The sequence below is a fragment of the Cygnus olor genome, chromosome Z, assembly GCF_009769625.2.
Source record: "Cygnus olor isolate bCygOlo1 chromosome Z, bCygOlo1.pri.v2, whole genome shotgun sequence".
Taxonomy (NCBI): domain Eukaryota; kingdom Metazoa; phylum Chordata; class Aves; order Anseriformes; family Anatidae; genus Cygnus; species Cygnus olor.
The window spans coordinates 350,177-364,260 of NC_049198.1; the positions used below are offsets into that span (position 1 = coordinate 350,177).

A 14,084-nucleotide genomic window follows, 5' to 3' on the forward strand; every position below is an offset into this window, starting at 1 on the left:
TTTAATTAAGGTAACTGATAGTCTGGGTTCTAACATTAAACGTTCTATGTGCTGTATGATGGCACGCTGCAAATGATCAACTTTGACTTACTAGAATACAGAAATACTAGAAAGATGCTCTAGCTGTGCCACCTGATCTTCCTTTTCTCTTTAACACTCTATCAAAAATAAATCCAGCTGTCAGCAGTCTTTCTCCTTACTAGTCATTGTGGGTTAATGAATCCAGAATGCAATCTGCAAAACAGAAAGTTTGAAAGTTTGCCCTTCAAACTCATTTCCATACATTAGATACCAGTGTAAAAGATATTCTACATGGTAGAATAGAAACGTAGGAGATTTATCAAGACCCTTTTTACCCAAAACAAGAGTGCTTTTTAACAGCTGCCTTCAATAAACAGCATGGGGATACTGCCTCTGAAGTTAAGGCCAAAATGTCATGAGAACGGGGATGCTGGGATATATGATGCATTAACTGAAGTTTTGCTCAGCCTATATTTACAATGTACCTTTCACAGAGGAATGCAGTAAGGGTTATTGGGGACTTAAAAAAAAAAAAAAAAAACAATAACACAGCACAACACAAAACCATTAAAAAGTAAATCCTATAATGCATGGTGCTTTTATAACCACAGCTATATCTACCCAAACCTGCAATTTATCTACAAACATCAACATCTACTTCATTGCAGACACTCAAGTAACAGATTTACTCATCCTCTGTCACTGACCTAAATAAAAAGTCCGCTATGCAGATGTAACATTTACAGTGTTATAAATCACTGTTTAGATTACTGATATCTTATGAGCTACCTAAATGCTTAGACTTGGACCCACGAGTGGACAAAATCAAATACCTGAAGTTAGTTTGCCTGAATATTCCCTTTAATAGCCACTTTAGGCCCCAGAGTTTGCTCTGACAATTCAAACCAACAGACTCTTTCCTATCTCCATCACCCTCCAAGAAAGACCAGAGGCCATGCCTTAAATCTGGGACACAAGGCTATCTGGGGCACACAGGCTTGGTGGTAATAACTCTCATACAAAATAACACTAATTAAGAACAATCATGCTGGTTATGCCCATTAGTAAGTTGCAACGAATTTACATAAAAAAATATGATATAGTTGTATTAATTAGGAGTCAGTGTAGTTTGAGTTTAGCTATTAGCAGAAAATACTAATATTTTGTTCTAAAACGTATAATTAACACGATCATCTGTCAAAAGAAGACTCTTTACATTACAATTTGATATAGTGTACATTTTAACTAATGAGGAGCTAGTCAAGCAGATTCTGCAAAGACACTAAAAAAATCTGCCGTTTGCAGGAACAAAATAAAAGTATGCCCCTCTGATTCTGAAATTCAAAAAACAGTAAATACATACAATATGGCAGAATGATACATCAACACCCAAATTAAGGTCTGACATTACTATATACAAACAGGAAACATGCCAAGTCTGAATTACATTTCTTTCCCTGAAGCAAATTATCTAAGAAATGCAAATGTTCATGAAAGCCAATTATTATAGTCACTACAAAATGATTTCTATGAAACAAATTTGCTTCAGATCGACATTTAATCAGGTTAAAAAAGAATAGGATTTTTTTGCAAAGTCCAATATAAATTGAATCTGCTTTCCTTTTATGTGGAAAAATTCTTCCAGAAAAACATTTCAAGAATTTTATTGGATGAGCAAAATAAAAATTCAGGCTTGGACTGAAGAGTGAATACTGGAAAATGAAAACTGGCAGTAAATAAGACCTTTAAGAGCTGTAATAATATGCCATTGTACCTCCACCGTTCTCAAATTAAGATCAACTTTAAGAATAAAAATGAATTAGTCTAATGGAGAGTAGGGCAACGAAGCAAGTTAAAAACAAAGCTACGTATATATTGATTTGATGTCTCTAATCAATTATTTCAACATCAGCTTTTAAAGAATTAGGTATTGTCTCATTTTTTAGAAATTTCTGGTATTTTCTTAGTGCACTCCTTTGTTAATACTCTGGCGTCTATTCATATTAGAAAAGTATTGAATTAGAGTGAAATTGCAGTATTATTTGAGAAAATATGAAACAAAAAAATATAACTATTGATTCAGTGGCTGTATTTCATTTAACACATTGCATCTCTGTGAAAAAATGTTCATTATGGTACAAGACTTAAATCTACCCACATTTTATTTACAGATAGTGTTTGATAAAGAGTATTATTACCGTTGGTTCCTCACCACCTGTGACAGTTGAAGAACGAGCTCTCCTAGATGGGCCACTCTGCTGTTAAATGATAATTAATGTTACACATAAGCATACTTAGTGATGAAGGTCACAGATTACTCTTACATCTTTAGGAAAAAGGAATCATCCATACTCTCAAATTTATTAAAATAGAGCAATTAGATTTAAATAATGTTTAAGATAATAGCAAAAAAAGTGAACCCATCAATCACTGATAACCAAGTCAGAATCTCATACCAAAAGAACTAATTTCAAGTATCCAATTCTGTTTGTTCAGTATTGCTATCAATAATTAGACCACTTAGTCTAAGTTTAACATGATTAATTTTCCTCTTTCTTATTTGAGATACAAATTTTATACGTTACACCCAAAAATATCGTATTTAAAAAGAAAATGGGTACATTCTGGTCATCAATGAGTGCACAGAAAAACTCAGACCAAAAATATGAAACTGGTGTTTCAAATTTTCAGTAATGATTAATCCAGTCAAGTCAAGAACAGCACTTTACTTAGAAAGAAAGTATGGATTCAGTTGCTAAAAGATAAATTATCATTAGTTCAGTAAAGATTAAGGTTGGGAAACATCCTTCTTATAGAGCAATGATTTCAGTTCTGCTGTTTTGAACATCTGCTAGAGAAATGAGTGTTCTACAATAGTAAACAGAAAGATACATCATGACAAGGCCCAATCTGACTACACCAGTTAAAGAAATCCAGACTCCATAAGGCGATAGTAAATTAAGAAGTAGACCACCTCTGGAACAGACTTCATTAGGAATCAACTTCTAGAAGGGAGAGAAGACAGTTAAGAAGGAATTGTACTGGAAACCACACCATTGCTGGTCTGGAGAAGAAAGTAGAGAGGTGGATAGTACTTCAGAAGCACTTCTTTGAATGATAGCTATGACATGCAAGTATAAGCAGCAAATGTAGATACACTAAAAATCTTTGAGAACACATGAAAAATTAAAGAGAAAAATACTGTGGTTACTCTAAGTGTCTGCCCAATAGCAACAGGAAAAAAAAAACAACAACAAAGGAGTGACATCAGCTTTAATAATGAACATACTAATAACGCTCTACTTACTCAATAATTCCACAGCAAATTTGTGTAATCTTTTTTATGTGTGGATTCATATGTAATATATTCCTAATAAAAATTGTAAAAAAAAAAGAAAATCCTGGAACATGTACTCCAGAAAAAAATAAAATGTTTAAAGTATTATATTGTTTTGAAATAATTGGAGCAGTTTTATTCACAAGCATAATTTGCACAATCCTATTTTAAGTTGTTTCTCTATATCTTACCACCTTTGCTAACCTCATACTTCTGTTGTAGGATGAAATATGTAGAACTATGAATTAGAGGGAAGGTGTACATAGTTATAGAGTGAAAAAGAATCTTACTCTTTTCAAAACTATCTTTGCATTTTTTTTCTGTTCTGAAGAACTTGAAGAACTCTTGAAGTTCTGAAGAACTTGCTTAAACAAAATTGCAGAAGCTGCTGCTTAAATCACTCGGATGAAAAAATTCCAACACTCAATTCTATTCAGTTCTATTGTACAAGGACTATCACAAAAAGGCTTGTTTTAACTACAGCTAGGCAAACACCAATCCTTTTAAATGTTATACAGATTTCTATATTCCAGGTAAAAACAATTTACAGGACACAATTTTTTTTTCTCTTTTTCAGACACTTTTTTTCCCTCTCTTATGGGCTTTCTCATTCTACTTTCTAATCATGATGATATTCACTTGGTTTCCATGATGATTTGGGATAGTCGTATGTCCATATTGGTAACTGAACTAGATCTGACTAGAACTCATCTAGGAAAAGATACTATTCAGAATCAGATAACGTTAAAACAAGAAGAAATAAAAATTAGCTTTTGTTTACCAAAGATAATTGAGACTGTTCAGCGACTGTATCTGTTACGCTGCAAGATCTTAATCTTGAAGAAGGATCTCTTTGCTGAAAAAAAAAAAGATGTCTGTAAGTTAAGATGTCTTAAAACATGGGGGTTTACTTTTCTCACATTTAATCTGGAACACTAAAAAATTGTATTTACTTTGCAGTGCCTTTGTTTTAATACTTGTATAGAAACCTGGCAAGCAACGAAAACCTGAAGTTCTCGGCATTCCATCCAGACCTGTCCCCATACAGCCATGTTTGAGATTAACTGAGGAAAGGAAAGCATTTGGATACACATCCTGTACCTTTAGCATCCAAGTTACAATGTTTCATTGACCTAATCTAAGAGAAGAGGATAAGTCATCCCATCTGGGAAAATGTGCAAGAAATTTAATTGTTATGGAATCAGCAGTAGAGAGGAAGATTAACTCAGGATGTAATGGGAAATGAAAATACCAGAGAACTTTTGAAAATTATGTTCAAGTATCTTTGGAAGACATCTTAGAGAAACCAGAGGAAGAATAAGCAGTATAAAGGAAATATACAACTTCCGGCTGAATACTGGCAATATAGTCCTTAGAAAAATCAACAGATTGGAGTCAATGCATTTCCACCTATGGCTTACTGCCATAGGTTACCAGGTAACCCTTATATTTGTCGCTTGCGCGTGGGCCTAACAGGATGGGAATACCACATGGGATGACTATGTGGTTCTGCTGTCTGTGAGATCCTGACCCTGTGGCTGGGAAGGCAATAAATTCTGCAGAACTGTCACTGGGATTACAGCCACAATGAGAGCCTTGCTGAGATCATCTATTGGCAGTATTAAAAAAATTCCAATTTTGCTCTCAGTATATGATGTCCAGCTTACTCTTCAATAATAACATTAAGTAGAGCTTTGAAGTCTACGGTCTACAACTGACAGAGAAGTTCTCAGAAGTTAACTGGCTGGAGTTAATCCAGAAATTATATATGAAAACAAATTAACTACTTGAGATAGAACTCTAATGTAATAATCATTAGGTCACCTCTAAATATAACACTAATACAAAATAGGATTTTAGAATATACCTAATTACTAGACAGATTAGGTATGTTTTATAGGCAAAAAGCTCTGTTATAAAAACCTCCTGTAAACAATTAGTATCTACTGCTATTTGACCTGGTAGAAGTATACAATTTCTCTATTGACAATCACCTTTTGAACTTATTATATAAACAGGGCTCATTCATCCTCCTAAAGTAGAAACGTCAGCATCAACAAATTCTGACTGAACAAGATGTGATTTTCTTTTTCTACTAGCAAAAACAACAAACAGTGGCAGAATACAGCAGTATTACCTCAGAGCAAAATACCGACTCCAGGAACTCTGGTTTGAACTCAGCAAGGACCAGCTGAACTACTATGAATTTCTTTGGAAAGGTCAAAGAGAAAGGACAACTCTTACATTAAAAATCCTCTGTCCCAGATGATTTTATAAGACTAAGTGATGGCAATTCTCAGCATAAACGCATACCGTTTCTCCAGCAAGAAAGAAAATTAGAAGAGGGACAGAAAAAAATCTAAACAACTGGAAACCACTGTTTCTTAGATGAAAATTAAGCAGATGACAATTTTGTTAAAATCGGGCATTCTAATGTAAACTGTAGCTATAATATGCCTCTTCAGAAAGTGAATGCTCCACCTTGGTTTTCAGTACTTCATGGTGAGATGGCATGCTTTATTGAGAAAAATCAGGCATTCAAAAATCAATCCAAAATCTAATACTATGAATAGTAGCCCAAAGTCTTAAAGTCTTCCTCTTCCCAAAGAGGGAAAGAAAGGGAAAGGGGAAGGGAAAGGGAGAAAAGGCAAAATATACGCATAGAGCGTTTTACCAGAACTGCCTTCTTTCAATTGTAATCCTTTGTTAGTGTTACAACAGCGGATTCAGTAATCTATGAAGGGTTTGTAAAATCCTAATATAAGAAGAGACACCCTTTAACATAAAGATGTACAGTTAAAACAGCAAACTTTTGAAAAATTATCATATAATAACATGGACAACGATTGAAACAGCATTAGCAGTCTTTCCTCTTTCTTTTAAAAATGCCTAGCTTGATGCTCTCTAGTATTATATGATGTATTTTGCTACACTAAAGAAATAGGAATAGAAACACTAAAGCTAAACACTAAAGAAACACTAAGGATAACAGAAGCAGACTCTCAAATTAAGCTCATATAGAAAAAAATATTGAACCTAAATTGAGAAAATCTCTTCTTCAAGGCAGTCTGTTCCATGATATAATTAAGATGCTTTTTTTTGAAAATACTTTTAACCGTGTGCTCGGTTTTTCCTAAGACAAGCAATTACTACTCATCCATATAAATGATTCAGATTACTTTGAACTAACTAAAGATTACAGTAATAGAGATGTATTCGGAAAGAGCAGCGTGTCACGTACAATCAAAGAACTCAGTTGTTCCCCATTAGAATCAGGAGTGACCTGAAGTCTTCTGCTCAGTTCCTCAGATAGCTCCTGAGGACTGGTACGGGATACCGGCGATGCAGGAGGTGGTGGCAATGACAAGCTTAAGGAATCTCCACTTGCACTTGCCTCCTCTGAAATGGTTTCCCAAGGCTGACAAAAGAAAAGGAACTAAGGTAAGTGTATGTAAATACAAACCAAGTGTCTTCTTCCCTTTGCCTTCCAGATGACTACCTCATTGTGACAAACACAGGTGTGATAATCAGCCTTAATATTTAATTAAATAAACCAATCCATAGAACACACAAATAAACATCCTCAGTATAAAGCAGTCACAGGGAAAAGATTTTCTTGTTGTTTTCAAGGTGGTGATGAAACAACGCTTTATGGTTCAACACAGATGCAAATGAAAAGATGTATAAAAATCAGCTATCATTGAATAAATTCTATTGGAAATTTTGTTCAAAATTTAACTAATGCTGCACTCTTACTAAAAACCTGTAAGAAACAACTCTCAATTTTAATTTAGAATAAAATGCATAATAATACTCATAAGTACCTGCAAATCAAATATTAACAGATGATGAGTACAGTAAGAGCTTCCACAATCTATTTGTTGCTCTGAAGAGCATTCAGTGAATCAAAACTTTCACAAAGAATTTTGCCTGCGATTCACATAATAAAATATTCCTCAAGGTTGAATGGGATTATGGCTTTGCACAAAAAGCTCACCTATGTGTACAAATATCTATGAAATTTCATTTAGTTAGTGTAGCTGTAAATTAAACAAACATGCTGATTATTAAGATCTCAGAATTTCAAACAGAACAAAGCACTTTGGGTGGAAAAAACAGCTTCACTTTCTTCTAAATCAAGACACTAAAGAAAACTGAAGCAAACAGCAATTCTATTCAGCACATTTCACTTTTTACGACTCATTTCATTGTTATTCAAAGCAGAATACTGAAAGTGTTTTTATCAACTTACGTACAACAAGCAATGCCTGGCATTATAAATGATTGTCCTTGCATTTACATGGTATTTATAGTGCATACACTATCAGTCACTCACAAACGCATGTGACCTTGAAAGTATAGCTCCGTCTAGGATTTTCACTGTGTCACTAGTATTTATTCCAGGCAATTTCCATAAAATATTATGCATGTTGTATATTAATTTGCTTACAAAGGAGAAACACTTTGGCTTGAAGTTTAGTTAAATTGTTAAAAGCAAAACCTTTATATACCTCAGGAATGTCTCCGCTCTCCATAGGTTCTGGTTCCAAATCCTCACTAATGTGTCTCCGAGAGCGAAACCGTCTATGGGCTGCTTCTTGGTTTATTTGTCTGATGTTGTTATCTGAATCAGATCCCACATCACTGGATAGTGGGGAAAAGAAAGAATGAAGGACAAAAGAACAAGAAAACAATGAATATTAAACTAAAACACCTACTTCTTCATCCATTGCTTCCAAAACTTCATTAATGCTTTTGATTATAATATAAAATTCATTACTCTTGCATATGTTAGGCTTCATAAATAGGAGACAGTTTAATCCTTTAATTTAAATAAAACTGGAAGCACTTCACAAATGTCATGTAATACTGGAAATTAACATTCTTTGCACATCAAAGTTGGCACAACAGAAACATTAAGTCCCCACTCTAGCATACTAACCCATTATTGCTCATTGTTACCCAGGATAACCAGACTCAAAATACAAATGCATGTGACCTTGAAAGTGTAATAGCAAACCCTGAGGCCACCACTTTATATACACATCTGACGATGCTTTCTAGTCATGATTACTTGGTTATCTGTCAGTTAAAAATTTGTGAAGCCATGTACTTCTTGTTTCATTTAACATAATCGAAATACAAGGAGGTGCTAAATTAAATAATTTATAAGAACTAAATTTTTATAGATGCTTACAGACTGTTACCAAACAGAACAGTAGTAGTAGATGAGATTTACTTGATAAAAAGTAAAAGCTGCGTAGTAAATAGCTCAGCATTTACAAAAATAGTTCAAAACCTTCAGAATGAAATTTAATTAAATTCTAAGATAAACGCATCAGACAAAAAGAATGAACAGTGCCATAAATGCAGACAACACACATTTGCATAATTCAACTATGAATATGAACATTCAAGAAAGAACAAACATCACTTATTAGAAGCAATAGCGTAAGAATAGTAGCTACTCTAAAATAATGCACGATGTTTGAATAACGCATGATTTCAGTATAACTCATAACATTTTTGATTAAACATACTATTTAAAATGTAAACTTGCTACAGTACTATAACTAATTATAAGCAATGTGTAATGAAAGTTTGAACAGGAGCTGCACATTAGCACAAGCGTACATAAGCAATGTAGTCTACACACTGAATAGTAAAGAGGATCTCTTCAAAATCAATCGGTTTAACTTAATCAAAACTTAATAGACTTGAAATGCTTGTGTTTCTTTTGTTTGTTTTGTTTTGTTTGTTTGTTTTAATATCCTTTCAGCAGTCCCTGCAGAGGAATTTATTCCTTTTAAATTACTTACTGAAAAATTCCTTATCTATCTCCCAATACATGAAGGTACATTGTTGACGTATTAACTTCTCTTCCAGCCCTTCAGATTTCCTAGATTTTCCCAGAATATTTATGTGTATATCTGATTTGCTTGGTGTGGGGAAGTCTCTTTATATTCTTTAAAAAAGATGTTTCATTTTAAACTGAAGTCTACAGACTTTGGTTCTCAATTTACCAGAATACCTGTGAAAATTTTCTCATCGTTTCAGATAGGTAGCAGTTAGCACCAGAATCAAAATTAGTTTGTTATTGAGAAGAAAAGCGTGCCTTTATAAACAGCTTTGTAAAAATTGTGCTTAAACTTTTTCCAACCTTGAATTCAAATCCAAAACAGTAATGTTTGTTGGAAAAAAATCACTATTCTGATGGATAATTTTGCACACACCCATAAAACATTTAACTACGCTGCTACTTACATTAAACTTGGTCGATGCCATTGAGTAGTTCTGTTGTTATGGTTGACATAGTAAGTCCGCCCCAGGTTGTCAACCTTTTCTTCCCATCCAGGAGGCAGTGGAGGAGGTGGTAACTCCTCCTGACGCTGAGATGTGGAGTCATTGGAATCAACCACATCCCATCCATGCTTAGGAATGAAAAAAAAAAAAGATTATAAACTTTGAGTTAAAGAGAAGTTGTATTATTGTTGCTTACATTACTGCATAGATGCAGATTCAGATTTTTTTCCAAAGGGAAGTTTAAAATTACTTAAATCTAGACCATACACGCATAAACTCCATGGTTATAGTGTGCACTAAATTTCTATGATAAAAAAACAAAAAACCTAAAATCCTACCAGTCTATTAAAACAGGGATTCCTAAACTTATTTGGGTGGTCACTCTGCCTGGTGGTGGCCAGGTGCAGATTTTCAATCATGAAGCCAAACAGAACCAACTGCTAACTTTTGAACTCAAGCTGTGACCTTTTCTTCATGAAGGATAATCCTTCATTTTTCCTTTCTCTTTCCCAGCTGCTATTTTCTTAAAGCATATGGGAACTTCTATTCACCACATCTATTCTATCCTTTTGTCAAATTCAGCTGCAGCTTGCCAAATGGTCTGAAAGTTATTGACAGCAGCAAAAAAGCTATGCAAAAGCAGGACAACATACAGATGTGCAGATCATTCAACCATACCTCTTCTGGGAAAATAAACAAACCTAAAATCAATATTATTTCTAAACATATTCAATAACTTTACTTACACCACCACACTATATTTTACTCCTGTTTCATAAGCATATCCCAGAGGACTTTAATATGTAAATCTACTTGAATTCAAACTGAAATCTAATTGTCATTGTGGATTCTTCCTAGGTAAAATATCCTCACTTATGTAAGATTCAACAGGCATAAAATGCTACCTTACTGTAATTCAATTATAGTTAAAAATATTCCTTCCCCACTACTCCTCAAAAATTAAAGTATAAAATTAAAGAATAGTTGTAAGTGTGTTGATAAAACAAAGCCTAAAAGAATTTCTCTACTATTGACTAACTAGAAATGCTGTTTTCATAGGACACTACTAGAGCCTTGTGGCATTACCTTTTGTATGAGTCAGGAGGACCTTGACTTAAAATTCTTTTTATTTTAAGTATCAAAGAAAATTCAGATTACATTTAGAATTTGGTAATTTCTAGGAAATTCAGATATATGGATTATTGATTATTTTATATAAATACTATATATTTATGTGTGACACACATAAAACTTTTTGGATTCATATACGAATTTATATACGAAATTATAATACAATATGTACAAAGTATAGACAAAATACAAAAGTACTTATACGTGAACACACACACTTTCTCATATGAGATGAGAGAGAAAAAAATTGGTTTTGAACCTGTAAACTGTCTTCATAGTAATAAGAGACTCAACACCCTGCCATAAGATCCAGACAAAGCATGGTTTTGGCTGGATACGCTGATAGGCTGGATAGCCTGATAGGCTTCTTTAACATGTGCAGATCAACGACTGCTAAGAAACAGTTCTGCTGCCTCTGTACCAGGACCAGGGCAGACCCTCTGAAAAGCAACCGCCACAGCAGAAAAATATAGCTTGGGATGAGAGCCCTCATTCTCAAGTTACAGGCAACTGTTGTGCATTATTAGTAAAGCAAACTTGGGCTAACATCCACTCGGTCAGCTCTAAATGCTAATTAGATTCTTAAAATGCATGATGGCTGATAAGAGTGCTGAGAAATCTTTAAACCTGCTGTGCCTGCATGAGCTCTATTCTCTGTAAAGCCAGTGCCGCCAAGAAATAAAGAAAAGCATTTTAACAGCTAACTTGAAATGACTTCTCAGGAAGAGGTACTTAGATATTTAATACAGACCATCATGTTTATGTCAAATATAAATTACCTGGATAGACTTCTGAATTCTTCTGCCCTCTTTGCATGACTTATAAGGCCTTGAGAATGTTCACAGAAATGAAAAAAACACCACCATAACTGAGTAAGACAAACTTTAGAATTCATTGTGCCACTTGAAATACTTTGACGTACTTGAAATAGTAGAGAAAACATCACCTTATGGCTTTAAAAAAAAAAAAAAAAAAGTGTGCACATGTGGTAGGGAGTAAGTTGCTACCAACATTGTTACCAGCATTTTATCTTTCAAAAATAAAACTTTTTCTACAATTATATTTGGATCTCTAATAATTTGAATGCCTCAATATGTATAAAAATGACAAAAAGAGGTTATCAACTAGTGAACTCTTGATTAAGTGTCCTACCTCAGATTCGTCCCTTTGATCATTGTTTTCTTCATCTTGACCACCATTTTTAGGCATATAAGCCATCTTCAGTCTCAAGAAACCCTTTACACGAGATTTGTGGCTAGAAAACAAGGAAAAGCATTTCATTCAATACCCCTTAAATAGTTGCAAATAATAAATCTCGAGGTAAGAAATGTTTTAAAACACAAAGGTCTTCCCCCTCACCTTCTTGGTCTGAGAAGGAAATCCTTAAACGTGTATGGCCTTTCCATGGTTGGGTCTTCAGTCTATAAGTATTTAAGAAAATGGCACATTAAAGGGCTTGCCTACAAGTACAGAGATCTATAAAGAACATTCACATCACAGACCAACTAAGACTGCTAGAGAAGATTTGTTCAAGTAGCAAAGTTATAGCAGGCAGACCTGCTACAGTATAATTACAGTGGGTGGATGTTTAATATATAGCTGCAGAAGAGGTCCACTAGATGTCACTGCAAATACCAGTAACGGGCTGAACCAAGTCTTGTTTATAAGTGTACAGAAACGTTCATAACTCAGTGAAAGCTGGGAAAGACCCAGTAAACAACCCCACTCCAACTTGATGCAGTCACCCAACAGCATCGTCAGAGAAGGCTGCATCCACTTGAAGCAGTATTTTGACTGCACTTTAGAAAGCTATTAAATAAAATATTCTTCAGTTGGCTTTCATTTTTTATTTCAAAGCTGTTGAAACTTTCAAAGCCAGTTAAGACTACATGAATTATGAAATTCTGTATGAAGCAGATTTGTAATACTATCAGGCTGACAGATCACATTTTCTGATTTCCACTTAATTATGTTTCATAAAGCCTTAAATCTTAAAAACTTTCTATTACATGAAAATTTCAGCTTCCTTATCAAAGTAAGTTACATCCATCAAGTCTGCGAGATCAGGCACTTTATAGGTACAAAACTAGAGATTTAAAAATGAGACGGTAAATAAAAGGACCAGAGGCCAATATACATATTTAATCTTTGGACTATTTGGGGTACATTAACCTGTTGTACCATTGGGGCTGACAGATTGGAAGCAAGAGCTGTGTTACACTGAAAAAGTAAGCACATTACCATACATGCTCCAATAAAGACCTGAGATCTAGTACCTTGGATTACCATGAAACTTTCTCAAAATGAGCACCAAGTTAGCAGGAATGTTGCTCCTTTCTACCACCTACTAAAAAAAAAAAGGTGGTACATCTAGAAATCCCTTTCCAGCCCTATCCTTACAAACAACAATGCTTTTTGTGTCCCATTCCTCTGCTAAGCCTTTATAAACACAGAATAACCTGCCTCCCAGATTACTAATCAGTAAAAGCTTTATTGTCTGTGGTATTTCAAAGTCAATAAATAACAACTTAAAAATGAAGCCTAACTCATGATCTCAGATTTTATATCAAATGCCATGCAGTCTTTCACGGAATGAACTCTTATCCTGCAAGGCATTTCCTGCATTAAGTTTCCACTTAATCGGTGTGAGACAGACTTCCCATTTTCTCAGTGAGACAGTAGATTATAATCAAATCAAGGACTTTAAAAAATGCACGATTGAGAAGTATTGCTTTTTAGTACTCTCATCTGTATGCAATGTGCATTAAAAAAGAAGCTGTGTAGTTTAACCAAATATTGCAGATAGCAATTAGATAGCGCCAGAGAAAACCAGGATTTTGCCAAACAAATCAGCAGCACAGTTAGAATGAGAAAGAAAATATTTGTTAATAATTGCTCCATGATCTCTCACGGAGCATACTGGAAGGATAAATGAGGAAAACATTGATTAGAACATAAAGAATTATAGTATGTTTCCCTGAGCATCAAATTAGTACACACACCTTGATGAGCACGATGTAAGTAACTGACAGTGTGAGAACAGCCCATGGGAGACACTGCTATGTTAGAGCCAGAAACAGAACGGATGACAGTTCTCAGATGCGTATCACAAGTTTTCCAGGAGAAATTTTGGAGAGAAAAAAAGTTGCTTCTGGAGCTAAACAAATTATCTGCAAATACGGAGAGTGAGGAAGGATTTTGTACAGGACTCACATTCACTTTGTAGTGAGCCTCAATGGAAGGAAGCGGGGAGTTCTGGACTACAACATTTTCTCATTTTAGATAATGGAAT

At 34.4% G+C, this 14,084-nt stretch overlaps 1 protein-coding gene across 13 annotated transcripts in view; it reads right to left on the minus strand.

The window, feature by feature from the left end:
* Positions 1-14,084, minus strand: part of NEDD4L (NEDD4 like E3 ubiquitin protein ligase) — a 154,059-nt gene that overhangs the window by 33,880 nt on the left and 106,095 nt on the right. For 10 of the 13 annotated variants that reach the window (XM_040539970.1, XM_040539971.1, XM_040539978.1 and 7 more), the window contains 7 exons: positions 12,152-12,213; positions 11,945-12,047; positions 9,623-9,789; positions 7,870-8,002; positions 6,600-6,776; positions 4,140-4,214; positions 2,220-2,279 (listed from right to left, as the gene is read on the minus strand). In XM_040539970.1, the coding sequence (XP_040395904.1) occupies positions 2,220-2,279; positions 4,140-4,214; positions 6,600-6,776; positions 7,870-8,002; positions 9,623-9,789; positions 11,945-12,047; positions 12,152-12,213 (777 nt within the window). The remainder of the gene's footprint in view (positions 1-2,219; positions 2,280-4,139; positions 4,215-6,599; positions 6,777-7,869; positions 8,003-9,622; positions 9,790-11,944; positions 12,048-12,151; positions 12,214-14,084) is intronic. The other 3 variants (XM_040539972.1, XM_040539968.1, XM_040539969.1) reach the window with 1 other exon arrangement.